The sequence below is a fragment of the Haliotis cracherodii genome, unplaced genomic scaffold, assembly GCF_022045235.1.
Source record: "Haliotis cracherodii isolate W230 unplaced genomic scaffold, xgHalCrac1.p SCAF_10, whole genome shotgun sequence".
Taxonomy (NCBI): Eukaryota; Metazoa; Mollusca; class Gastropoda; order Lepetellida; family Haliotidae; genus Haliotis; species Haliotis cracherodii.
This window is the reverse complement of record NW_027266265.1, coordinates 25,217,982-25,243,885: the sequence shown is the minus strand read 5'-3', so window position 1 is coordinate 25,243,885 and position 25,904 is coordinate 25,217,982. Positions and strand designations below refer to the sequence as shown.

At 41.6% G+C, this 25,904-nt stretch overlaps 2 protein-coding genes across 2 annotated transcripts in view; both read left to right on the top strand.

Annotated features, from left to right (window-relative positions):
* LOC139448226 (zinc finger protein 341-like) overlaps positions 1 to 4,301 on the top strand; it is a 57,758-nt gene extending 53,457 nt beyond the window's left edge. The window contains exons 11-12 of the mRNA XM_071229748.1: positions 2,303 to 2,503; positions 2,904 to 4,301. Of these exons, the coding sequence (XP_071085849.1) occupies positions 2,303 to 2,503; positions 2,904 to 3,850 (1,148 nt within the window). The 3' untranslated portion in view covers positions 3,851 to 4,301. The remainder of the gene's footprint in view (positions 1 to 2,302; positions 2,504 to 2,903) is intronic.
* Positions 4,302 to 17,421: 13,120 nt separating this feature from the next.
* On the top strand, positions 17,422 to 24,966 carry LOC139454202 (uncharacterized). The gene is made up of 4 exons (XM_071235773.1): positions 17,422 to 17,898; positions 20,463 to 20,558; positions 21,053 to 21,243; positions 23,236 to 24,966. The coding sequence occupies exons 1-4, from the start codon at positions 17,550 to 17,552 to the stop codon at positions 23,314 to 23,316; spliced, it is 717 nt and encodes a 238-aa protein (XP_071091874.1). The 5' UTR covers positions 17,422 to 17,549; the 3' UTR covers positions 23,317 to 24,966.
* The last annotated feature ends 938 nt before the right edge of the window (positions 24,967 to 25,904 follow it).

Here is a 25,904-nt window from a genome sequence, read left to right as displayed (position 1 = left end):
CACTTATCTACATGTGCTCAGCCACCCCAGCAGCAGGAAGTTCCTCAAGTTCTACTTCCAGGGTGTCCATTACCAGTGAGCAGTCCTCACATTTGGCATTTCTGAGGTCCCAAGGTTATTTACCCGGATCATCATGCCAATTATCGCTTACCTACACCTGACAAACGTTCAGTCTTACATCGACGACTGCATACTGAATCACCAAAACACAGAAACCCTTCTACTTCACGGGGAGTTCACGTGTCGTTTACTCACACAGCTAGGATGGATCATCAACGAGCCCAAGTCAAAACTCACCCTGTCTTACGAGTTCCAATTCATAGGTAGCCTGTTTTGCATGGACCAGGATCTCCTCCTAGTACCGGATGACAGGTGGCACAAAATTCAACTCCAATCTACTACCGGCTCTTCGCCAAGCTTGCACTCAAAGGCAGTGGCAGGTGTTGTTGGGCCTTCTCACCTCGGCTCAGGATCTCACAGCCAGAGGTCGACTCTAACCACATCTGCTACAACAGTTTCTATCCCCATTTATTCGTCGGCAGAAAACGCAGATTTCCATGTCACACCCGACTCACCTCTGCCCATACCTTCATTGGTGGACAATGAAATCTAATGTTTGCGACGACATCTCCTTGACAGTGCTCAAACCCTCTCTCCACCTGTTTGTTGATGCATTTTGGGGTTAGAAGCACTCATCCTGGCCGTCTCCCACTGGAAGCACCGGCTTCAGCGTCAAGTGCTCGCCATATCCACAGACAACATAACAGTCGTTTGCTGTCACAAACCTTCAGGTTCTTTCAGCTGGTGGACCAACTCCACATCAGGTTCATCGTCCAGCACAGCCTCGGTTGTCGAAATATCCTGGTGGACGCCCTCTCCAAACCAGACAAAGTGGCCACACCTGTTGATTCACCCTCACAGTGAGTTGCCGCACCCATGCCACACACGTTCGTCTACACGCCTGGCACTTCTACACCGGACCCTAAGTACTAAAGTTTATTCAACCAGAGCATCGTAGGCTATTGCCTTAGCTGATAGACATTTGACATGCTTCTTATATGATGGCAAATGGATTTCCTTTGAATCTTTTTGCAAAGGTAAAAAGCAGGATCCAATGGTGGCCATTGCTGAATTTCTCCTCCATCTGCGCAGATGCACAGATGTACAGTAAGAATCCCAAATAGCACACCACAGGTAATGAAGCCAGATGTACAGTAAGAATCCCAAATAGCGCACCACAGGTAATGAAGCCAGATGTACAGAAAGAATCCCAAATAGCACACAACAGGTAAAGAAGCCAGATGTACAGTAAGAATCCCAAATAGCGCACCACAGGTAATGAAGCCAGATGTACAGTAAGAATCCCAAATAGCACACCACAGGTAATGAAGCCAGATGTACAGTAAGAATCCCAAATAGCACACCACAGGTAATGAAGCCAGATGTACAGTAAGAATCCCAAATAGCACACCACAGGTAATGAAGCCAGATGTACAGTAAGAATCCCAAATAGCACACCACAGGTAATGAAGCCAGATGTACAGTAAGAATCCCAAATAGCACACCACAGGTAATGAAGCCAGATGTACAGTAAGAATCCCAAATAGCACAACACAGGTAATGAAGCCAGATGTACAGTAAGAATCACAAATAGCACACCACAGGTAATGAAGCCAGATGTACAGAAAGAATCACAAATAACATACAGGTAATGAAGCCACATAAGTTTCCTCGGTGATGCGATTGTCAAATCGGCTGTTTAATCAGTGGGTGTTTATTGTGATTTGACAATCTCTGATTGACCACCTGAAGGGAGAACTGTCTGGTAGCATTATGCAAATGATGATGATGTCATTACTGCTGTAGGGGGCTGTTCTCTACAGCAGTGATGACTTCAAAGGGGATTATGTTGAAAAATAATTTGCAACTAACCCCATCAACAGGGTTAATCATAGTTAGGCTGACAACAGTGTTATCAAAACGGAAATGAACTTTATTAACGTTGTTTTAAAGTGCAGATGTCATAAGAGTGGAAATGCAATGGTTCCTTATTATGTGAGCTGGTACTTTAATCTGGTTTTGAATTACCGAAGATAATGCCATCAGATTAGCAATGTATGGTGGTATTAACATTTCTTAGGGCTTCTCAAAACGAAGGACCTGCTTCTGTTTTTGCAAGTACTTGCAAACGCCTTTCTCGTTTTAAATGGACCTGCAAGCACACATTCCACTTGACGGTTTTCTTAAATATGAATGGATTACAGATAAACTTCCCTTTTACTAAATTACTTTTTTTTTCTAGGTCAGTTTGAATGTTCAACTTGCAAAAAGAGATTCAAGACGGAAAACTACTTAAAGACTCACACACTGATTCATACAGGAGAAAAACCATATAGGTGTGATACATGCTCTGCATGTTTCAACCGGAAGGACAAACTCAAGCGCCATGTCCTTATACACAATTCTATCAAGAAATACAGATGTCCATTCAGATCACTCACAGGTCAGTATGTGATATCAGTCCTCTTAAACCAGTTATGTTACCTACTACCACAAGAAATGTGTAGACTGCCGTCACGTTAACATGTTTAAAGATAACTCAAGCAAAGCATGAGGGATTTTTGGTGCCCCTGACATTTACCTCAAAGTCTGCAAGCTGCTGCTGCTTTATCTGTAATTATATCTCCTCAGAAAAGCACTACACCAATGAAACTTCAGATATTTCTTCACATAAATGATGAGACATGGATTTGTCCAAAAGGTTCACTCTGATTTTCAAAATGGCCACCAGGCATGCACCTTGATATTTGTGTATATCCAACAATTCTTGTCATATCAGATGTCAGTAGAATGTTTGTAAAAGGGTAAGGAAATTTGAAGGCCATTGCTCTTTTATTTTCCAGGTTGCCAGAAAGAATTTAACAGACCAGATAAGCTTAAAGCACACATTGTCACACACAGTGGTATAAAACCTTTTAAGTGCAAGGAATGTGGCAAGGGGTTTAGCCGTAAGCCTCATCTCCTTGAACATGAACGTGGACACAAAGCAGACTATAAGTTCAGATGTGAAAGATGTGGGAGAGGTTTTTTCCGACCAAAATTATTTCATGATCACAAATGTCTTCCACAAAAAGATGGTATAGAGCCTCAAGTTTTCCGACCAAGAAATCGCAGAAAAATTGGCCGGCCTAAAAAGCGGATGATAACTGTAACTGCTGAACGTGTGCGTGAGTCTAGAATGGGCAACAGTCGTATGAGAGGAAAGGAGAGAAGGCCATCTTCCCAGTCTGTTGGTGAATCTTTGATAACTGAAGTAAGTCTTCACACACAGAAGACATCAACACCCATTGCTGTCCTAGACAAGGTTCACGCTGTTGCTGTTACTGGTGGAGATGAAGTTGTTAGTTTTGCAGACAACAAGCAGCAGATAACAATGACAAGTGATAAGCATTTAACCTTAAAGTCAACAGACTCAGCAAATGAGGCCATGTTGGATCATTATGTTGTACATTTGACTGAAACTGTGCATGAAAATGGACCAACAATTCAAACATTTATCCCTACTGTGTCTGGAGGTCAGGTGCTGCATACTACAGAGAGTGCATCTGGCAACCTCCAGCCCATCACTATCATTGAAGCTCAGCCAGTTCACATGACCGTCACCAGTGCAGATCCAAACCAGCTGCAGGATGCTGCTGGGCTGCCCATGATGACTGTGAGCAGGGGTGAGGGAGATGCTGTTGTGGCTACTCAAGTTGTTGTAACAGATGCAAACAGTGGTGAACATACCTTTGTCACATGCCCTGCTCAGTTAGTTGACTATGGACACAATCTAACGGAATCGGTGTAGCAGAGGGGTGAAACATATTCCTTCATACTGTCATTCTAACATTATTCACTTGTGTACATACCATACAGTATTTATGTTTAAACTACATACATTACTTCATTATATATGAGCGTATGAGCTGGTTTTAAGGTCAATGTATTTATCATCATCTGGTTGTCACACACTTTTATTATGCGTCCAGTGAAATTGTATTGAAAAACTGAATACACTCACTCATCTACAAAACCTACCAAGCTCCAGGTTCCGGTATACATGGTATACACACTGATGACACACGGGACACCGTTCAAATGGAGTTCTGACAGGTAAATACAAAACTATGTTCTTGAAAGCCTTACCCAGGTATATGTGTGCATCTGTCCTGTTGTTATTGTTGTAACATGTTTGAAAATACATATATATTTGGCATATTTTTCATTGTTACAATTGTCCTCTTCAAACTCATTTTACACCCTTCATGTTATTATTCATTTTATTCGTGAGATAAGTTTCAATGAATAAAAGTTTGGTATATATGTGAAACATACATTGCATATGCCACTAACACATGTAACCTCAAGCTACATAGAAGTCTGCAGACGAAATGTGAGATTCTCTGTGGTATTTATGTTTCTGACATCCATCATTTTGGTAGTAGAGTGGACATGCAGGAGCAATCGGGTGGACTGATTTCATAAACATGCCTTGGATACGATGAACAAAACAATGACTAAATGTTCCCTCTTGTCTACTGCAGGAGGATGCAAAAGCATTTAGTTACACTTCAAAGTTGTTCTATGATCACATTAGACATTGGTGGTGTTACAAAGAAATTGGTGAAACTAGAATGATAAGTTTTTTTCCCCTAGACCCCCAAAGGTAGGGGGAGACTTTTTGTTTTTGGCTCATTCCCGTTGGTGTCAGCATTGGTGTTCCCATCCTGTTCCTCAGAGCCATAACCTGGCATATGCATTACTTGTCAGCTGAACTGGTGCCTCTTGCTATTTAAAAAAAATCCATGGAAACAATTTTGACTTTCCTGGCCGTAACTTAACTTGAAAACCGTTTAACATACTTCAACGCATTGCTCATCAGTTTAACTGGTGCCTTTTGCTATTTTGAAATCTTGCTAAATTTTATTTTGTTTAATGGACACAGTTTGTTCTCAAAGTACTCTACGCTTTGTTTCCAAGCTATTACTCCCAAACTAATGAATAATATTGCATGAAACTATACATGTGCTATGACCACATGCTCAACCATTGCCTTTTCATATTTTTCAATTATATTTAATTTCTTGTGTTTCCATGGAAACAATTTGGACTCAAAGAAGTAGCATTTGTTTCCCACCAAATCTCTACAGGTATTAAATATTTCTGCTTGCCATAAAAGGCGACTATGCTTGTCGTAAAAGGCGACTTACGGGATCGAGTGGTCAGACTCGCTGACTTGGTTGATGCAGGTCATCGATCCCAATTGCGTGGATCGATGCTCATGATATCAATCACTGGATTGTCTGGTCTATTTTACAGACCGCCGTCACATAGATGGAATATTGCCGAGTGCGGCGTAAAACAACAAACCAAACCAAACCAAACCAAAAAATATTTCTGCATGAAACCATTCTTTCCAGTCTATACTTTGCCATTATTGTTTTTCGGATTTGCAAACACATTTACAGTAACAACTTGGAACTAATGTATAAAAAATAATGGAGTGAGGAGACTTATGTTTTTGACTAAACAGACGTTCTAGTTAGAAATTGTTTTTTGACTGGTTCTAGCAGCCAGTCAGTAAATATTTGTCTGTGTGTTTGTTTTATAACAATGATGATCGACTATCAAGAGTTTGTTTTATTTCAAAGCATTCATTCCAAAACATAATTGTATCTATACTAGCCACATAAAGAAACTGTGCACGGAGAAAATATATTCTGGATTGAAATACAACACGGCAAGAACAAAATGATGAAGACGCTGTAGCAGCTGAATGATCGGACCATAAGAAAATGTCAACGGGACCTGAACAACATCTGTTACGATGACGTCAGAAGATCAAAATGGAGTAGGCAGTCATACGACAAAGTCACAAAGTCAATAACGGGTATGACCACCCTGTGCGTGAATACACAGCGGTGCATCGGCGACGCATGAAGTCCACCAAATAGGCGTGGAAGGCCCGGGGAATGGCCCACCATATCCTCCTCAAATCCTGTGCCAAGTCACGGACGTTATCTGGAGGATGTGGAAGACGACGCAGACGGCGCTCCATTTCATCCCACACATGCTCTATTGGGGAGAGATCTGGAGAAATTGCAGGCCATGGCAGTAACATGACATTGTTATGGTGAAGGAAATCAATTGCGACACTAGCCGTGTGAGGACGAGCGTTGTCCTGTTGAAATGTCAATCCCGGGCCATGACGTTGCAGGAAAGGAATGACCACAGGCCTCAGAATCTGATCTCTGTAGCCAACACCTGTGAGATTGCCCTGAACAACCACCAAAGGGGTTCGGTGCCGTGCTGTTATCCCACCCCAAATCATCACAGAGCCACCTCCAAAACGATTCCTCTCCACAATACAGTTGTGTCCAAACGCGGGTAGACACTTTGGCGCCCGTCACTGTGGGAAATGTTGAACCTCGATTCATCTGTAAAGACAACATTTCTCCACCATATTCGAGGTTGGCGAACATGATTTCGACACCTTCTTAGACGGTTGACTCTATGTCGGTGTGTCAGGATGGGACATATGGCAGGGCGTCGTGGTCGAATCCCGTACTGACGTAAACGATTCCTGACAGTGTTGGGATGGATACGGCGCAGTCCAGGAATTGTCTGGGACGTCGTTACTGCCGTTTGGAACCTGTGTCGAATCCATCTGTCCTGTCTTGGCGTCGTTACTCGGGGACGTCCTGAACGTGGGTGGTCGGCAACGTCATTTGTGTTCTGATAACGCCTCACCAATGCCGATATCGTGTTACGATGGTGTTGGAAATGTGTTGCCACCTGTTGTTGCCTCATTCCTGCTCGGATCATTCCAATGGCTTCATGACGCTATGCAGCTGTCAATCTTGGCATGATTTGCTTGTGATATGCTTGTGTCTGCGCCTGAGAAGTTTTGAATTTTTGAATGACCACAGATCATGCTTTCCAAAGTTCGCTTCGAATTTTGAGTTGCACATGCTGTGTACAGCTGCACAGGATGCACGTGCAGTAACACATTGCACGTCCATAGGCCCCCATCAATGACGTCATATCGCATGGCACGTGCATGAGCGTTTGAATGTCTCCAATAATTGCTGTGTTCAAACCTATATTTCATATATGGACGGTGTGCCCTTATATCTATATTTTCTCCGTGCACAGTTTCTTAATGTGGCTAGTATATAATCAGTTAAGAACTTTTAGCCCATAACATACTACATTCTGAATGGAATATCTGAGGTAAAGCAGGTATGGCAGTGTGACATCTTCATGTTAATATTTAGGTGCATTTGGTCCTTCCAGGGAAAGTGTAGGTCAAGATCCAGCATTTCGAAAGAATATTAGGATTAAAGTATGACAATTCATATTATGGACACCAACATGATCTAAGTAGCCAGGTTATTGTGAACATCCAAAATAATTATTCTGACCTAGTCCTCTAAGGGGGCCTGGATAATGCCATTGCCAAAACTTCACATTAACCGCCACAATTGGTTTCTCAACAATGTCCTCACAGCACATGTTTGTCACTTCACTCATGCCTGATGTACCTATCATACATAAGGGTTGCTAGACAGATTGTATTTAGTGTTCTGTTATACTCTTGGGAATTACAGTAATTCTTACAGATACTCGTTAGATACGTTTTGAAACAACACGTTGTAAGACAGATGGTATCTCTATTTCTGATTTACATCATTGCCACTAGAAAATCACACTAAAAATCTTCAGATTTTTAACAGACGTCCTTTTCACAGTCCACAAGTAGTTGTGAAAGTAATAGTATTTGGCTTTTCTTGCCAAACATTGAAAACAGTTCAGCACAATACGTTGGTAGTTGTCCGGCTAATTGTAAATCTTCAGTTTAACAAAGATTTGGATTATTTTTTTGTCAAATATTCCATCAGAAGGTTTGTATATTTCTTTTGTTTACTTAGCTACTTGTAATGATCATTGCCAGGTACAGTCCGTTTGACTCCAAATGAGAACGATGAATTGCAAAATAACTCGAAATCCAGAAAAGTGTATGAAACATCAATACGGTACTTGACAATGAATACCCTGTAGCCAACAAAATCTGAATTTTGTTTATTTTAAGACCCATGATGGATGAAGTTCTTTATGAAACTATCATGTAATTTTGTATAGAAATGTGTACATGACAAGTAGGGGGGACAAACCGTGGAAGGCACAGCGCAAGCACGCATGTACTGCACGTTCTGTGGTATGGGAAATGACAGAGCGTTTGAGGGGCCGTCTCATGATAATTTCAGTCGCAATCTGACTCGCTCATGCCATAGATCTCGTCGTCGGAACTGCTGGTGCCTGAACCGACTGCCACTATTATAGGTTGGACTGTTGCTGGCCGTAGTCCATCTCGTGACCAATAACGTGGCTCTATCTCGTCAACGACTGTGGCCACACAACGCCTCCATGTTTCTACTGTTACCCGACCAAGGGATTCCTTTACGAGTTGTTCAACGTCTCGTAATTTGAACGTTGTGTTCGATCGTCCAACGTCACCCTTGACGATGCCCCATACCAACTCGATTGGATTCAGGTCGCAGTGATAAGGTGGCAGTCGTAAGACAGCGTGACCCTGACCCTTGATGTAACTGTCAACTTTATAAAGGGGGTCAGGTTTCATAGTTTTGGTGATTTCATAGAGCTGTAGTTTCGTCGCTCGAGAAGGAAAGGTAATGTTCCTCCGTTGCAGCCAAGTAACCATGTCTCCTTTATGGTTATTAGAGGTTGGAGTCTTGCTTTCTGGATCCTGCACACTATGATACAGTGCATTGTCCATGACAATGAGAGACATGGTAGGCAAAGCAGGGACTAATTTATCTTTCACCCACTCCAGAAATACATTGCCGTTCATTTCTGTGTGGTAGTCCCTGTTGTCTTTGGCCTTGGCTCTAAAGACGAGGTCACAGTCTGGGAAAAAACCCTGACTAGCAGAACCAGCATGGGGAACTATGAGTCTTTCACCCTTTCCCATTGGTAACTTTCTACCAGACTCCTTACAGTCACCACTGGGTACACACTGACTGCTGGGCCATGTGTGACGCGTTTACCCATGTCTCATCTAAGTAGACGGGCTCATATCCTTCTTCACGTTTCTGCTTGATGGTACGAAGGTAATGATTTTGGAGACGAACAATGTCAGACCGTTCACACAACACAGCCCTATTTTCTCCAGTTATCTTTTTGTATTTGTAACCAAATGTATGCAACAGCTGCCATAGTTTGTACTTTGTAACACGTAAATCATGGTCAGTTTCAAGGTGTTTCTTCAAAATTCTAAGGTACAGGTACTTATTTTCTGAGTGCAGTTTAACAATTGCACGTCTGACTTGATCCCTCTGAAAACTGTCTAATTTATCAACCTTGCGTGGTTTTGACATGTTCCCTACCTCCTTGGCCTGACTATTTGTATCTCATCGACTAACAAAAAATTGAAGTTTCTGAGGGGACATACCAAGAGCTTTTGAAGCTCGTTTCAAGAATTTATTAATTGCATATGAAGGCTTTGCTCTTTCTGCTTCACTTCTAAAGAAATCATACACATTCAACATCAACTGTTTAACATCTGCTGAGTAGCGCATCTTGTCATTGAATGAACACGGTCACTGTGTAGCACGTGCAGACCGTGCTTGTGCTGTTCCTTCCACGGTTTGTCCCCCTACGTGTCATGTACACATTTCTAAACAAAATAAACAAAATTCAGATTTTGTTGGGTACAGGGTATTCATGGTCAAGTACCGTATTGATGTTTCATACACTTTCCTGGATTTCGAGTTGTTTTGCAATTCATCGTTCTCATTTGGAGTCAAACGGACTGTAAGAGTTTGGAACCAACATGGCACAACCCCTCCTACAAGAAGTCTGATCACTTCATGATAAGTTATGTTGGCATTACAGTGATTCGTCTCTCTCCTATGGTGTATTCCCCATGGTGCAGGAGACATGGTAGAAGTCGAAGAAGAAGAAGGCGAAGAATAGAATGGACGTGCTGACACCTACTCGTATGTCTGAAATTCGTGACCAGGCACCCCCTGGCCATGAGGTCAGGAGGGCACCGACAAAACACCTGAAGTGTGTACAAAAGACACAGCCTACCTTGGCATTTGAGACGTGTCTGAGGTTAACGAGTCTGAGAAGAAACAGTCAACACTGCTCCCCTAGAAAAATCTCACAGCCTAGACTTGATGGGGTCCGATGACAGACATCTTCACGAGGCAAGAGAGTTAACTGACTATAAAAGTCCAGTTTCCACCCTTGCCGAACTAGGCTGGTATTATGGAGTTACATTTTGGCTGGACTAACGAGTCTATGCATAGTTCAATCAAAATCGTGCAACGAAATCGAAATCCGGTTCGTAAACTGTCGTGCAGATTTCGGTTGATTGCAGGATTTGCAAAGCATGTGCATCGCCAACTGGTTGTCAGCAGATATTTTCCAAATCTTGTCATGTTTTTAATCAAGGTGCTCACGTTATTTGATGAATTTCGCTATGTAAGACCCGTTTTATCACAATATAGATCTTGATTTTCGATCAGATCGTCCTGACTGAGCGCCCTCATTTTTTGTGAAGCAAACGCAAGTGATACGAGAGGTGGAATCTGATTGGTCCATAGGAGAGGCTTAGAGGAGACATAACTGGTAATAGCCACTGGTGGCGCTACGATCGAGCCCAGTAATTCCAGCCTAGCTCGGCAAGGGTGGAAACTGGACTTTTAAGGTCAGTTAACTTTCTTGCCTCGGGAAGGTGGATGACAGAGAACCATGAAGCTTACTACAACCCTTTGTCTCTCCAGTCTTAGGCGTGGTACCTCATGGAAGTCACGATTGACCAGGCATGGTCAGAACCTACCGGAGCAACTGCATCGCTGCATGAGAAATGTTTTCATTGGCTGATGTGTGGACCTGGTCGCAGTGGATATGAGGATATGTCAGGATGCGGTTAATCAAGAGCAAGTCTAAATTTGTTTCGCTTTCTGTTACTCATACAAAAATAGCATTGCATACATTGTTGAGTGTGTGAAATGACACCATGATCACACACCTTTGATCTTCTCGTTGTGAATAAGTATAACCGATATAAAGTCGCCACATCAGCTGTATTTTCGTTTCAGTCTTTGAAATTGATATACAGGACCAAATGCCATGTCTAAATTGCAAATTAACCTTTTTAACGCTGCCACTTACGATGTTACGATCAATCAATTCTGCACAGTTGTACCTACCTGTGAGTATTTCTCAAGACTACGATTTCAGGAAGTTTTCAACAAGCAAAGCTAACACCCGTTTTCGGACCATTCACATCTCCAGAGAACATCGTCTACTAGGTTTGCATCGTTCGTACGTAATATATTACATCAAAGTGATCGTATCGCTAGCTCTCCGTTGGACTTCGATGACAGCACCTGGAGCGAAGTTATCCTTTGTTTACATTGGTTGTACGAACCAATGTAAACAAAGGATAACTACGCAAAAACAAGTAGATTTTTACGTATTAGGATACTTTCTTAATGAACCGTAAACATTCTTTGACATTTGTTTACGAAAATGTGTAGACTTGTCAAACATGAAACGGATGAAAAGCATATGCAATATCTTGAATGGACTGTGAAAGATGTGACGAATCGTCACATGGCGCTGGCCTGTGGCAGAGGTGCTATGCTCGCTGGCTGCCGGCCGCATGGAACTCTGGGTAGGAGAGTGAAATCATGCTTGAAAATCACGGAAATCTCAATCACCGGAAGTCACCACAACTGGAAATGATGTGATCAAGACCGAATGACGTAATAAAACTTCGTTCGCAAGAAAGACTATCGAGCAAGGTTCAGCGAATGATGTCAGAAGATGGCATTTAGGTCGCAATTATAATGTTAGTTCTATGCAAGTTTACTCCATGCTTGATCATGATCTTGACATTATTTCCTATTCAAACGTTCTAAGGTGTCTCGGTTTTATTGTTAATCTTGTTTTGTACCAAAAATAAAACAATAAGAATTGAGTTGTTTTAGGAACCATCAGATATCCCCAATAGCTGTAACTGAGAAAATGCCCATAATTGGTACGGTGTAGCTGCATTTACCGTATCTGCTGCTCCACCCATAAACGTTTTTGATATATGCTTGCAGCTGCACAGAGCTACGGGTTGTCCTGTATTGACGTTTGCTTATAGATCCCGGATTTACTTATGAAGTCACCCGTGAGGATCCGGGTCAGAATAGGTCTTCAACTACCTATGCTTTCCGTAAGAGGCTACTTGTTAACGGGATCGGGTGGTCAATCACTGGGTTGCCTGTTCCAGACTCGTTTCTTTACCAACCGCTGTCATATAGCTGGAATATTGCTAAGTTCGGCGTTAAACAACAAAGAAACTTATGAAACATTGGCAACAGTGAAATGAAAATTTCTTTATCCGGTCAAAATTCCTTTCAACATAGGCAAACAGAACACTTGTTATTTTATGAGCGCCTCAATAAATTGCTGTCAGTTACATTCATCACAAGTACAATCAAAATACGATACTGCCACATTACACTTTCCCCTTGAAGGGAAGGTCGTTTGACCCTAGTAAAACTTTCTTTGGAATGGAAACTTCAATAATAGAAGTGTTTACGTAACAAATTCTATTATTCATGTTGTATGAACATAAAAAGATATGTTTCCACAATACGCACAACCGCGTGACTGTGAAAAGGGATGCAATCCATTTAACAAATTTGCAATGGCATCCACCTTTACCAGTCACACTTAGCGAGATTTACAGTCACTTTGCCTGTGATAGTCCCACAAAGAGTTTCCATTGAAGCTCTTTTCTGTGCAAACACTGTGTGTGGAAGCTCTTTCTGTGCAGACCCAGTGTGTGGAAGCTCTTTTCTGTGCAGACACTGTGTGTGGAAGCTCTTTTCTGTGCAGACACTGTGTGTGGAAGCTCTTTTCTGTGCAGACCCAGTGTGTGGAAGCTCTTTTCTGTGCAGACACTGTGTGTGGAAGCTCTTTTCTGTGCAGACCCAGTGTGTGGAAGCTCTTTTCTGTGCAGACCCAGTGTGTGGAAGCTCTTTTCTGTGCAGACCCAGTGTGTGGAAGCTCTTTCCTGTGCAGACCCAGTGTGTGGAAGCTCTTTTCTGTGCAGACACTGTGTGTGGAAGCTCTTTTCTGTGCAGACCCAGTGTGTGGAAGCTCTTTTCTGTGCAGACCCAGTGTGTGGAAGCTCTTTTCTGTGCAGACACTGTGTGTGGAAGCTCTTTTCTGTGCATACACTGTGTGTGGAAGCTCTTTTCTGTTCAGACCCAGTGTGTGGAAGCTCTTTTCTGTGCAGACCCAGTGTGTGGAAGCTCTTTTCTGTGCATACTCAGTGTGTGGAAGCTCTTTTCTGTGCAGACACTGTGTGTGGAAGCTCTTTTCTGTGCAGACACTGTGTGTGGAAGCTCTTTTCTGTGCAGACCCAGTGTGTGGAAGCTCTTTTCTGTGCAGACCCAGTGTGTGGAAGCTCTTTCCTGTGCAGACCCAGTGTGTGGAAGCTCTTTTCTGTGCATACACTGTGTGTGGAAGCTCTTTTCTGTTCAGACCCAGTGTGTGGAAGCACTTTTCTGTGCAGACACTGTGTGTGGAAGCTCTTTTCTGTGCATACACTGTGTGTGGAAGCTCTTTTCTGTTCAGACCCAGTGTGTGGAAGCTCTTTCTGTACACTGCAGACACTCTTTGTAGAATCTGTATTCTGTGTGTGGAAGCTCTTTTCAGTGCAGAAGTTGTGTGTGGAAGCTCTTTCTGTACACTCTTTGTAGAATCTGTATGGAATCTGATATGTGTTTGTATTCACTTTCACGTGTGATATGTATGGTTAAGGACCGATATTCGATGTGTGTGTGTGTGTGTGTTTATTTCCTTCAGATTGAAGCAATATTATATTTTTCAAGCATTCATCCACCCACCCGTCCACCCCACTCAACAGAAACAAAAAACAAAGCAAATGGTCAGTCCCATAAATTTTGTAAACAAGCCGTGCATTTCACTATCGGTTTTCTGGTGTCCCAAGTCAGCCTGAGATATTGCTAAAATTGTACTAAAGCCATAGTTACTCACCCACTCTAACATTCCCTTTGCCATGTCACGATCCTATTGTTATAGTCGTGCATTAAACGATCAAAGTCTGTAAAAACAGGAAATTCTTGGAGTTCTTGACCCGAAGATCAGAGATGACACTCTGTGACATGTTTCATATATGCAGCCATAAAGTGGTTCAATTTCCTGAAGGAAGGAAGTCGTAACTCGACGAGTCCGTCTCTCCTCATCCTCATTGGTGTAGTGGGTTGTACACCAGGCTATAACACTTGCATTGTCCCAGCAGGACGCCAGGGTACCAAACATTGCTCTTTCATGCCTGGAAGATGACCCTGCAGATGGTCAGGCATTATTGCGGTCAACACTCCAAGCTATTTCCAGATAAATGTTGTCATGGTTACGAGATTCCATTGCACACACAAAGCTTCTGCTAGTTATAACTGATATAAAAGCATTTATGAAGATGCATACTAATGCTTCAGGGAGTAGAAAGTTGACGGCATGTCATACTAGTATATTGAAATGCTTTGTGTACATCTGCCGCATATCTTACTAATATAGAAACCCTTCGAATACACCTGTCATACACAGAAACCCTTCGAATACATCTGTCATGCACAAAACCCCTTGGAATCCACCTGTCATACACGGAAACCCTTGGAATCCACCTGTCATACACAGCAGAAACCCTTGGAATCCACCTGTCATGCACAAAACCCCTTGGAATCCACCTGTCATACACCGAAACCCTTGGAAAACACCTGTCATACACGGAAACCCTTGGAATACACCTGTCATACACAGAAACCATTGGATTACACCTGTCATACACAGAAACCCTTGGCATACACCTGTCATACACGGAAACCCTAGGAATACACCTGTCGTGCACAAAAATCCTTGGAATACACCTTTTCTACACAGAAACCCTTGGAATACATCTTTCATACACGGAAACCCTTGGAATACACCCGTCATACACAGAAATCCTTGGAATACACCTGTTATACACAGAAACCCTTGGAATACATCTGTTATACACAGAAACCCTTGGAATACACCTGTTATACACAGAAACCCTTGGAATACATCTGTTATACACAGAAACCCTTGGAATACACCTGTCATACATAGAAACCCTCGGAATACACCTGTCATACACAGAAACCCTTGGAATACACCTGTCATACATAGAAACCCTTGGAATACACCTGCCATAAGCAGAAACCCTTGGAATACATCTGTTATACACAGAAACCATTGGAATACACCTGCCATACACGGAAACCCTTGGAATACATCTGTTATACACAGAAGCCCTTGGAATACACCTGCCATACACGGAAACCCTTGGAATACATCTGTTATACACAGAAACCCTTGGAATACACCTGTCATACACAGAAACCCTTAGAATACATCTGTCATACATAGGAACCCTTGGAATACACCTGTTATACACAGAAACCCTTGGAATACATCTGTTATACACAGAAACCCTCGGAATACACCTGTCATACACAGAACCCCTTGGAATACATCTGTTATACACAGAAACCCTTGGAATACACCTGTCATACACAGAAGCCCTTGGAATACACCCGTCATACACATCAGAAACCCTTGGAATACTTCTGTTAAACATGGAAACCCTTGGAATACACCTGTCATACACAGAAACCCTTGGAATACACCTGTCATACACGGAAACCCTTGGAATACACCTGTCATACACAGAAGCCCTTGGAATACACCTGTCATACACATCAGAAACCCTTGGAATACTTCTGTTAAACATGGAAACCCTTGGAATACACCTGTCATACACAGAAACCCTTGGAATCCATCTGTTATACACAGAAACCCTTGGAATACACCTGTCATATACAGAAACCCTTGAAATACATCTGTTATACACAGACACCCTTGGAATACACCTGTCATACACAGAAGCCCTTGGAATACATCTGTTATACACAGAAACCCTTGGAATACATCTGTTATACACAGAAACCCTTGGAATACACCTGTCATACATAGAAACCCTCGGAATACACCTGTCATACACAGAAACCCTTGGAATACACCTGTCATAAGCAGAAACCCTTGGAATACACCTGTCATAAGCAGAAACCCTTGGAATACATCTGTTATACACAGAAACCCTTGGAATACACCTGCCATACACGGAAACCCTTGGCATACATCTGTTATACACAGAAACCCTTGGAATACACCTGTCATACACAGAAACCCTTCGAATACATCTGTTAGACATAAGAACCCTTGGAATACACCTGTTATACACAGAAACCCTTGGAATACATCTGTTATACACAGAAACCCTCGGAATACACCTGTCATACACAGAGGCCCTTGGAATACATCTGTTATACACAGAAACCATTGGAATACACCCGTCATACACAGAAACCCTTGGAATACACCTGTCATACACAGAAACCCTTGGAATACACCTGTCATACACAGAAGCCCTTGGAATACACCTGTCATACACATCAGAAACCCTTGGAATACTTCTGTTAAACATGGAAACCCTTGGAATACACCTGTCATACACAGAAACCCTTGGAATCCATCTGTTATACACAGAAACCCTTGGAATACACCTGTCATATACAGAAACCCTTGGAATACACCTGTCATACACAGAAGCCCTTGGAATACACCTGTTATACGTAGAAACTATCCGTATATACACACATATATATATATCCGAATACACCTCTCATGTAAAGCCTTTTCTTGGACTTAACGTGTTTACAGGTATCCTTCGAATACACATGTCATATAAAGAAACCCTTCGAATACACCTGTCGTAATCAGATTGTCTTCGAATACACTTGTAATTTATAAACACCCTTCAGATACACGATAATATACAGAATAACGTCGAATACACCTACCATATACAAACACTATTCGAGTCTACATATCGTATACAAAGAAGAAACCCATCCAGCTCATCTTCCGAACAAAAGTATTGAGAATTATGTCTTAATTATGTCAAGCTACTTCAAAGTATTGTTAAGTGTGTGCCCTGTGCTGGCGTCCCCCATTCTACTATCGCCACACTTTCAGGTAACCGCCACTGTATAGATACAGCGTGACAATAGCTAGGTATGCGGTATCGACATAATTCGTCTTATTTGGTACATTCAGCATCAGCGTTATCGCGACAAGTGATGACAATGTGAGTGACGCAAAGTTCACATCAGATTGTGGGCTACATAGATAGGAAAATGAGCCGTGTTTATCACTGGTGACGTGTGCTTGTCACATCTAACCTGGTGACAGCTTCACCATACGGTCTCTGCAGACACTGATACTCGAGGGGTCTGCCATCACTCGGCATAATCTGTGTCGCACATCGGAACTCTTGGTTGAAAAGTGATATTTGAAGTAGCTAATTCTGTATGGATAGAGGTATCCGGTCATCTGACAGCACAGGACAAACCTGCTCAACATCGAACAGGATGGTCGGGAGACGGTTTGTATGTTATTTTAGTGCCATTCTCTTTGTAACCTGCTTCCTCGGTATCTATTACACATACTTCAAAAGACCACCGCTCGATGAACTCATGCGTATGAACAGCAAAAGAACATTTTCGACCAGAGCACGAAGCGACACAAATGACACAGTAGCCAATATGGATGAAGATGGCTTGACGGACGGGAAAGTTGACGCCAGTGCAGAACACTGGGGGAGTTTTGTTCGCAGGAATAACTTTATATCGGTGGGAGAAGTGTGGGACCGCGGCTGCGGTAAGTCTTTATACAAAATTATTGTATCTCACACAAGATGTAGTTTTGTTCTAGATGTCAATATATTTCGATAGTTTTGTAGGTGAATTCGAAGTAATTATCGATACTTTACAATTACGTTTCAACCCCATATAAACACATGATGTGAAATAATGACACAGACCTCTCACATAAAGGATCGACATGAGGATCATTTTTAGGTCTGACATATTGCGAAGATATTAGTGTTCATTGACAACAAGAGCTATGTAGCTGCTAGCCGGATAACTGTGTAGCGGGTCTCCAGTTGATGGTCTTTGCGGTCATTGTGATTAAAGTATATACCAAATTACCAAATACCAAAATACCAGTGTTACGATGTATATTATATGCACATAGAGACTCCTTAAGTCCTAGGGCGGTGGGGTAGCCTACTGGTTTAAGCGTTCGCTCGTCACGCCGAAGACACGGGTTCGATTCATGGGAACAATGAAGCCCATTCCTGGTGTCCCCCGCCGTGATATTGCTGGAATATTGCTAAAAGCGGCGTAAAACGATAATCACTGACTCACGCATACGGTCTCTGTCATACGCATACGCATACGCAACTCGGGCGATGGAACAAAACCAGGGCCAATACATCAATAACTGCATGGGAACGTTTCCACAAACTGCCCAAACAGTTTAGATCAGGGCCCTTATACAAAACATAACGAATGCCATTAGTCTTTGTGAAACGGGGCCCATGATACACTGTAAAATTTGTTAAGATCCTGTACACAAACCTTGTCCCAAAAGATTGAAGCGTTATGGTTCTAAATGTGTTTAGGAATGTGTTTAACAGCGGAACGTGTTCAGGGTCTAAATGTGTTTAGGATTGTGTTTAACAGCTAAACATGTTCAGGGTCTAAATGTGTTTGGGATTGTGTTTAACAGCTAAACATGTTCAGGGTCTAAATGTGTTTAGGATTGTGTTTAACAGCTAAACATGTTCAGGGTCTAAATATGTTTGGGATTGTGTTTAACAGCTAAACATGTTCAGGGTCTAAATGTGTTTGGGATTGTGTTTAACAGCTAAACATGTTCAGGGTCTAAATGTGTTTAGGATTGTGTTTAACAGCTAAACATGTTCAGGGTCTAAATGTGTTTGGGATTGTGTTTAACAGCTAAACATGTTCAGGGTCTAAATGTGTTTAGGATTGTGTTTAACAGTTGAATGTGTTCAGGGTCTAAATGTGTTTAGGATTGTTTTTAACAACTAAACATGTTCAGGGTCTAAATGTGAGAAAGACCCGTATGCCCCCTCCCCTCACTGTAGGTTATGTTTTTTAGTTAGATTGGGATATAGAAGTATCGAGGGTTACTTAAAAACGGTGGGGGTCTATCGTAGTAATCAGACATATTTTCAGTCAGCTTCTGATTCCTGTATGATAGCAATACTATTAGTTACATAGCAACAACACATTTATTAACACAACACTTGTATAACCTTGGCGAAAAACGAAACTGAATTTTTGTGTAGTCACCAATATTGTTATGTTAATATTGTACCAGACCCATGAAGATCCGGGGTAGAATAGGTCTCCAGCAACCAATGCTTGCCGTAAAAGGCGACTAACGGGATCGGGTGGTCAAACATTTGATTGTCTGGTCCAGAGTCGATTATTTACAGACCGGCGTCATATAGCTGGAATATTGTTGAGTACGGTGTTAAACAACAAACAAACAAACAAACATACTATTGTACCAAGTTCGTTGTAAGGTACGTAATGGTACGTAATGATATATGTGTTATGCAAGTGCCCGTGAATCTGATGTGCACATCTAATTTCACTATACATTATTCATTGCATCCATATTTGACTTAATCCCAAGTGATATGCACTTTATTTAAACATGTTTCGATCATTAAGATAATACACAAGGATATTTATCATACCCCCATATCAGAATGATGAGGTCTGATTGGTCCACGTGATAAAATACTATGTATCCCACCAGGGAGGTTAAGTATAATCACATCGAGATGAGACGTATTTCTGTAATGAACGGAAAAGGATATGTTTCTATCATAAAGTGAAAATGTAACAAGGAGTAAGTCTGTGACCCAAGATGGATTTGTCTCATTTGTCTGTGTTGTGTAAGAAAATAGGTTTTGGTCAAACACTTAGTGCAACCTATAAACTGAACTCTCTTGGCACATTTGGTGTTGTTAAAAGTCCATAACGTGCAGGTGTTGAAAGGAACCAAGTTTTATTCACATGAACGTAATACGATGCTGATAACAACGTCGCTGTCAACAACCAGTGCTCTGCCGACCATGTCAGTTTGAGGCGATCATACATATACTGTCAATTGTTTATATTTTTAATCCTCTCATTTCTCCATGACACACTTGGCCAGAATCAGACCAGCAGCTCCGGGAACCAAAGACAACCCAGTTCCTGGATCACTACTCCAGAGCTGGACTTTCAATATGTTGAATGGCACGGAATCAATCCACGTAACAAACTTGCTTCTTTCGATAATAGTGATTCATATTGTAATGCAATAACGAATATGTACGCGTATGTATCTGTTACCAGACGAGAAAGGACGCAAGACAATTGGGACCGTCGTCATGATGCCTGACAAAGAAACAGGGGAGTTGAAAACCAGGACCTTCGTCAACTACACATTACGTGAGTAACTTACCTTTACTTTCATGCATCGCTCACAGCGACACGATAACTATAGACTTACGTGTTCGGAATGTCTTGTACTTCCTAGGGGTGGTTGGCTGGAGATGCCGTGATGTCCTGAATTAAGTACATTGTCCCACTCCTTTCACAGAAAATAACGGAGGTGTTTTAAAGCAGTGAAAGTCAAACGTCCTGTCACAAAAATCCCAGAACGCCACCTCTCGAGCTTTGCGAGAAGGACGGGATCACTTCAAGATCAAATATGAAAATGAGCTTCAATGTTGTGCATCTTTTCAACCCAAAGTGTTCATGTGCGTCTATATCTAAAAATATGGAAAGCGTTTGTGCTTAAATAGACAGTGGCTTCGTTACACTGTTTGTTTAACCATCCAACAACCAACACATCGACGCCCTGAATGGGTTTAACCAATGTTGTGGTGTTGTGTGGAGAATGTTCATGCTAGTTTCTAGTTGTACCATCATCTTTACTGCAGATGAAGATGTGGAGGAAGGCGAGTTTTACCTGGATGTGAAGTATAACAACAATAACCTATTTGACAACCACTGGGACCTGTGTATGCTAGAAGACGAAACCGACCAAGACAAAAGGACAATCGTTTGCCCAATAAAGAGTGGGTTCAAGAGCGAAATAAAGGACCGCGAGATTCCCTCCTATCTGCCCAAAGTACGTTCAAAATATAGTTGAGCCGTGAAGTTGAATATGATGATACGCTGTGATATTACTAAACAAATGTGTAATTTGGCGTTAAACCAAACTCATACTACCCTGTTAATATAGTGTGTATTAATACCCTACCTTATAGTGTGTATTAATACTCTACCTTATAGTGCGCATTGATACCCCACTCACAGTTTCTATTAATAGCCTACTCCTGTAACGTGTATTAATACGCAACTCACGCAGTGTGTAACAATACCCAACCCACGCAGTGTGTATTAATACCCAACCCACGCAGTGTGTATTAATACCCTACTCACCCAGTGTGTATTAATACCCCACTTACGCAGTGTGTATTAATACCCTACTCACCCAGTGTGTATTAAACCCTACTCACCCAGTGTGTATTAATACCCCACTCACGCAGTGTGTATTAATACCCTACTCACCCAGTGTGTATTAATACCCCACTTACGCAGTGTGTATTAATACCCTACTCACCCAGTGTGTATTAAACCCTACTCACCCAGTGTGTATTAATACCCCACTCACGCAGTGTGTATCAATACCCTACTCACGCAGTGTGTATTAATACCCCACTTACGCAGTGTGTATTAATACCCTTCTCACGCAGTGTGTAGTAATACTCTACTCACGTACTTTGTAGTAATTCCCCACTCCCATGGTGTAGTAATACCCTATTCACATAATGTGTATTAATAACTGATTCACAGTGTGTGTATTGATACCCTGTTCACATACTATACTTTTGTACCTGACTCACATGGTGTGTATTATTACCTGACTCACATAGTGTGTATTAATATTTGACTCACGCAGTGTGTATTAATACCCTACTCACCCAGTGTGTATTAATACCCCACTTACGCAGTGTGTATTAATACCCTACTCACCCAGTGTGTATTAAACCCTACTCACCCAGTGTGTATTAATACCCCACTCACGCAGTGTGTATTAATACCCTACTCACGCAGTGTGTATTAATACCCCACTTACGCAGTGTGTATTAATACCCTTCTCACGCAGTGTGTAGTAATACTCTACTCACGTACTTTGTAGTAATTCCCCACTCCCATGGTGTAGTAATACCCTATTCACATAATGTGTATTAATAACTGATTCACAGTGTGTGTATTGATACCCTGTTCACATACTATACTTTTGTACCTGACTCACATGGTGTGTATTATTACCTGACTCACATAGTGTGTATTAATAATTGACTCACGCAGTGTGTATTAATACCAGATTCACATAGTGTGTGTTAATACCCTATTCGCATAGTGTGTATTAATACCTGACGCACATAGTGTGTATTAATACCTGACGCACATAGTGTGTATCAATACCCTATCCACACAGTGTGTATTAGTACTTGACTCACATTGTGTGTATTAATACCTGACTCACATAGTGTGTATTAATACCCGACTCAAATAGTATGTATTAATACCAGACTCAAATAGTGTGTATTCATACCTGACGCACATAGTGTGTATTAATACCCTACTCACAAGTGTGTATTCATACCAGAGTCACATAGTGTGTATTAATACATGTATCACATAGTGTGTATTTATACCCAAATCAAATAGTGTGTATTAATACCCGACTCACATAGTGTGTATTAATACCGGAATCACATAGTGTGCATTACTACCCTATTCACATACTTTGTATTTATACCTGACTCGCATAGTGGGTATTAATTACCTACTCATGTAATGTGTATTAATACCAGACTCGCATAGTATGTATTTATACAAGACTCACAACCTGTTTATTAATACCCGTATCACATAGTGCGTATTAATACCCAAATCAAAAAGTGTGTATTTATACCTGACTGATATAGTGTGTATCCATGCCTGACTCACATAGTCTGTATTAATACCCTACTCATATATTGTGTATTATGACCTATTGTCAATGTATGTATTCCCTACTCACGTAGTATGTACTGACTTCCTGTTTCAGGGCGAGTACTACACCCGCTCCTGGATCACCAATCAGAAGGGGGTTACAATTATGTGCGGCTACTCGGACTTTGTGTTATAATACTTTGTGTGAAGAATGCATGTCGCAGTGCACAGTGTGAAGACATTCAACGACCATATTGTTTATCTGTCGGTCGCGGTGTGCAGTCACTTGATGGGTGTTTTTGTTGCATTGTTTCATAAGACTAATCTCGTTAAATATGTTCAAGTTATTGTAAGAGCTGTTTTGTGTATGACTGCAACAATGGCTTTTTGTTGGAGAGAGTGGTTTGTAGCCTTTATTCTGATACTAGTATACGGTTGTAAAACAGCTAGTATCACGCTATGTATACAATGATGATATACCTCAGTGTATACGTCTGTGTATCAACTCTGCTGTGATCAATCTGTCAAAGTTCCCCGTGACTGCCAGACTTAAAACGTTTTGGCAGAAGGGGGATTATAAGACGTTTGTACACATTTTAGAATTATAAAACAATTTAAACTATTTGGTATGGTAGATTTGGTTTGTTTAGGACCAGCGTACCGGCACAAGACGTGCAACGGATGTATCATCTGACTGTATCAGTCTTCCCAAATACATGGCCAACATTGTATCGTCCATCTACACACAGGGAGTTGGGTTTAACGCCGCTGTGAACAGTATTTCAGTTTAATCACAGCGTGAGAGGGAAGACCGGACTGACACAGTGGGGACAGGAGGCACGGAAGTACACTGTGAGAACCCATCCAGGAAATCAGGCTGTATGCGATCCTTCCCAAAGAGGAAATGTGCATCCTGCTCCTATATAATGATGCGAGGGCGATGGGATAGTTGCAGATGCATAGGAATGTCCAAACAGTCTGTTACAATTGTAACGAGTAAAAGCACGCGTGATACATGTGAATCCCTCACATGACGTATCTTCACACATGATACAAACATACCTTGTAGATTGACTAAACTACCTTGAATGTAACATATATCAGGGCCTGGCAAACAACATCCCTCATGTCATACCCTCTATCATATCACGTACATGTATGTTGGTAGTATATGTGGACACGAACTTTGTCTGCCGGGACAAACCCTTACCCCTAGAGGGGATGTCAGAGTGTTTGACTCCCTAAATTGCAATCAGTTTCGATGGAAACAGCTTTGTTTGGCCAAAAGAACCCTTTATTTCCTCCTTGTCATTTTTCATTCTTAAAAAAATAAAAGTTTGAAAGCTGATTGAGGAAAATGAAATGCTAAAACAGTTATTTATGTTATAGTGCAAACGATTTCAATACTTTTATTCATTTATCTTAAATTGGTTCAATATGTTTCCAAGTGCACCGAAATTATATGCCTTTTGTCTAATACCTACAGAAAACATTCGGCGTAATCCCTCTTATCATAAGCCCCCTCCGGGCAGGACCCTTAATCTCCAACCTATCTATAAATGTTAATCAACGCCTCCTTACGTCGTCGGGTCTTACGTACAGACATAGACGCGGGACAATGACCTTGCCCCACGTTATGTGATACGTCAACAAAACCCCACAGACATGGTCAGTCAGGGAGACGCGGCAGAGATCGACTCGTGTAGGTGACAGAGTGGGTCTCCCCACCCGGGAACATTGGCCACTCGGTCCCGGTGTGCGTTCTGTCACGTTATTATCAACATGTACCTTTTCGACCTATTCCACTCATCATCAATAAACATGGCTGCTGTCGTCTTAAACTTCACCCCTGAGTTTTGTCTTCCGTCTCCAGCCTGGGGCTACCATTCGAAGGCCGAAATGTACGCCTTTGGACATTTAATACAGCTTTCTGTTCTTAACGTTCATGTTTAAAATGACATCATCGTCGTTAATCAAATATTATTTGTTTCGGTAAGACATCCTGTGGACCTCAGATTCATGTTTGTTGTTTAACGCCCACTATCCAGCTATATGACTGGTATGTTCGACATGTATACACAACACGAAAAATGGCTGCAGATAACGGCTGTTAAATTCGAGGATTTTGTACAAAATCTGCTGTGCAAAAGGTCGACAATACTGGTCAGTTTGATTCAAATGATTCACAAATTTCATAACTCACAAACTGGATGCAAGCACTGTTCAAGAATAACTTACAAACACCATATCACATTGTCTAGTGTATTTGAATATTTCTGATTTTCGTATGACTGTTGAAAGTGCTCAGTGCAAACACGTGCGCTAGTGTCTAGCTTAGACACCCTATTGCACAGTTTACTTTCGATACCAGGACTTATATATATGGGGGCTGGGGTTAACGCTGTTTTTAACACTATTGTAGTTATGTCGTATGTGTTGTGTCAGCTTGGTGTGGTGCGCCCCTAGCTGTGCCCCCCATAATTACAGGGAGGAAAATGTCCATCCAAAGGAGCCTAACATCTTGCCCTGTGTAGAAATCTGGTGTGGAATATGAGTGTAACCTCCTGATTGTTTTCCAGTAAGCATAGTTTTTGCCAGAACGATACTTATAAAAAATCCAATTTTAATACATTTGTGAACCTTTAAACATCCAAAGATGATACCATACAACAAAAAGTCGCTTTGCATATGCTCTGCCAAAATAAAACACAAAAGTGATTTTAGATTTAGATTTTATATCTCATATAAATAATCAACAGATGGTAATCGATTTTCAAGATTGAC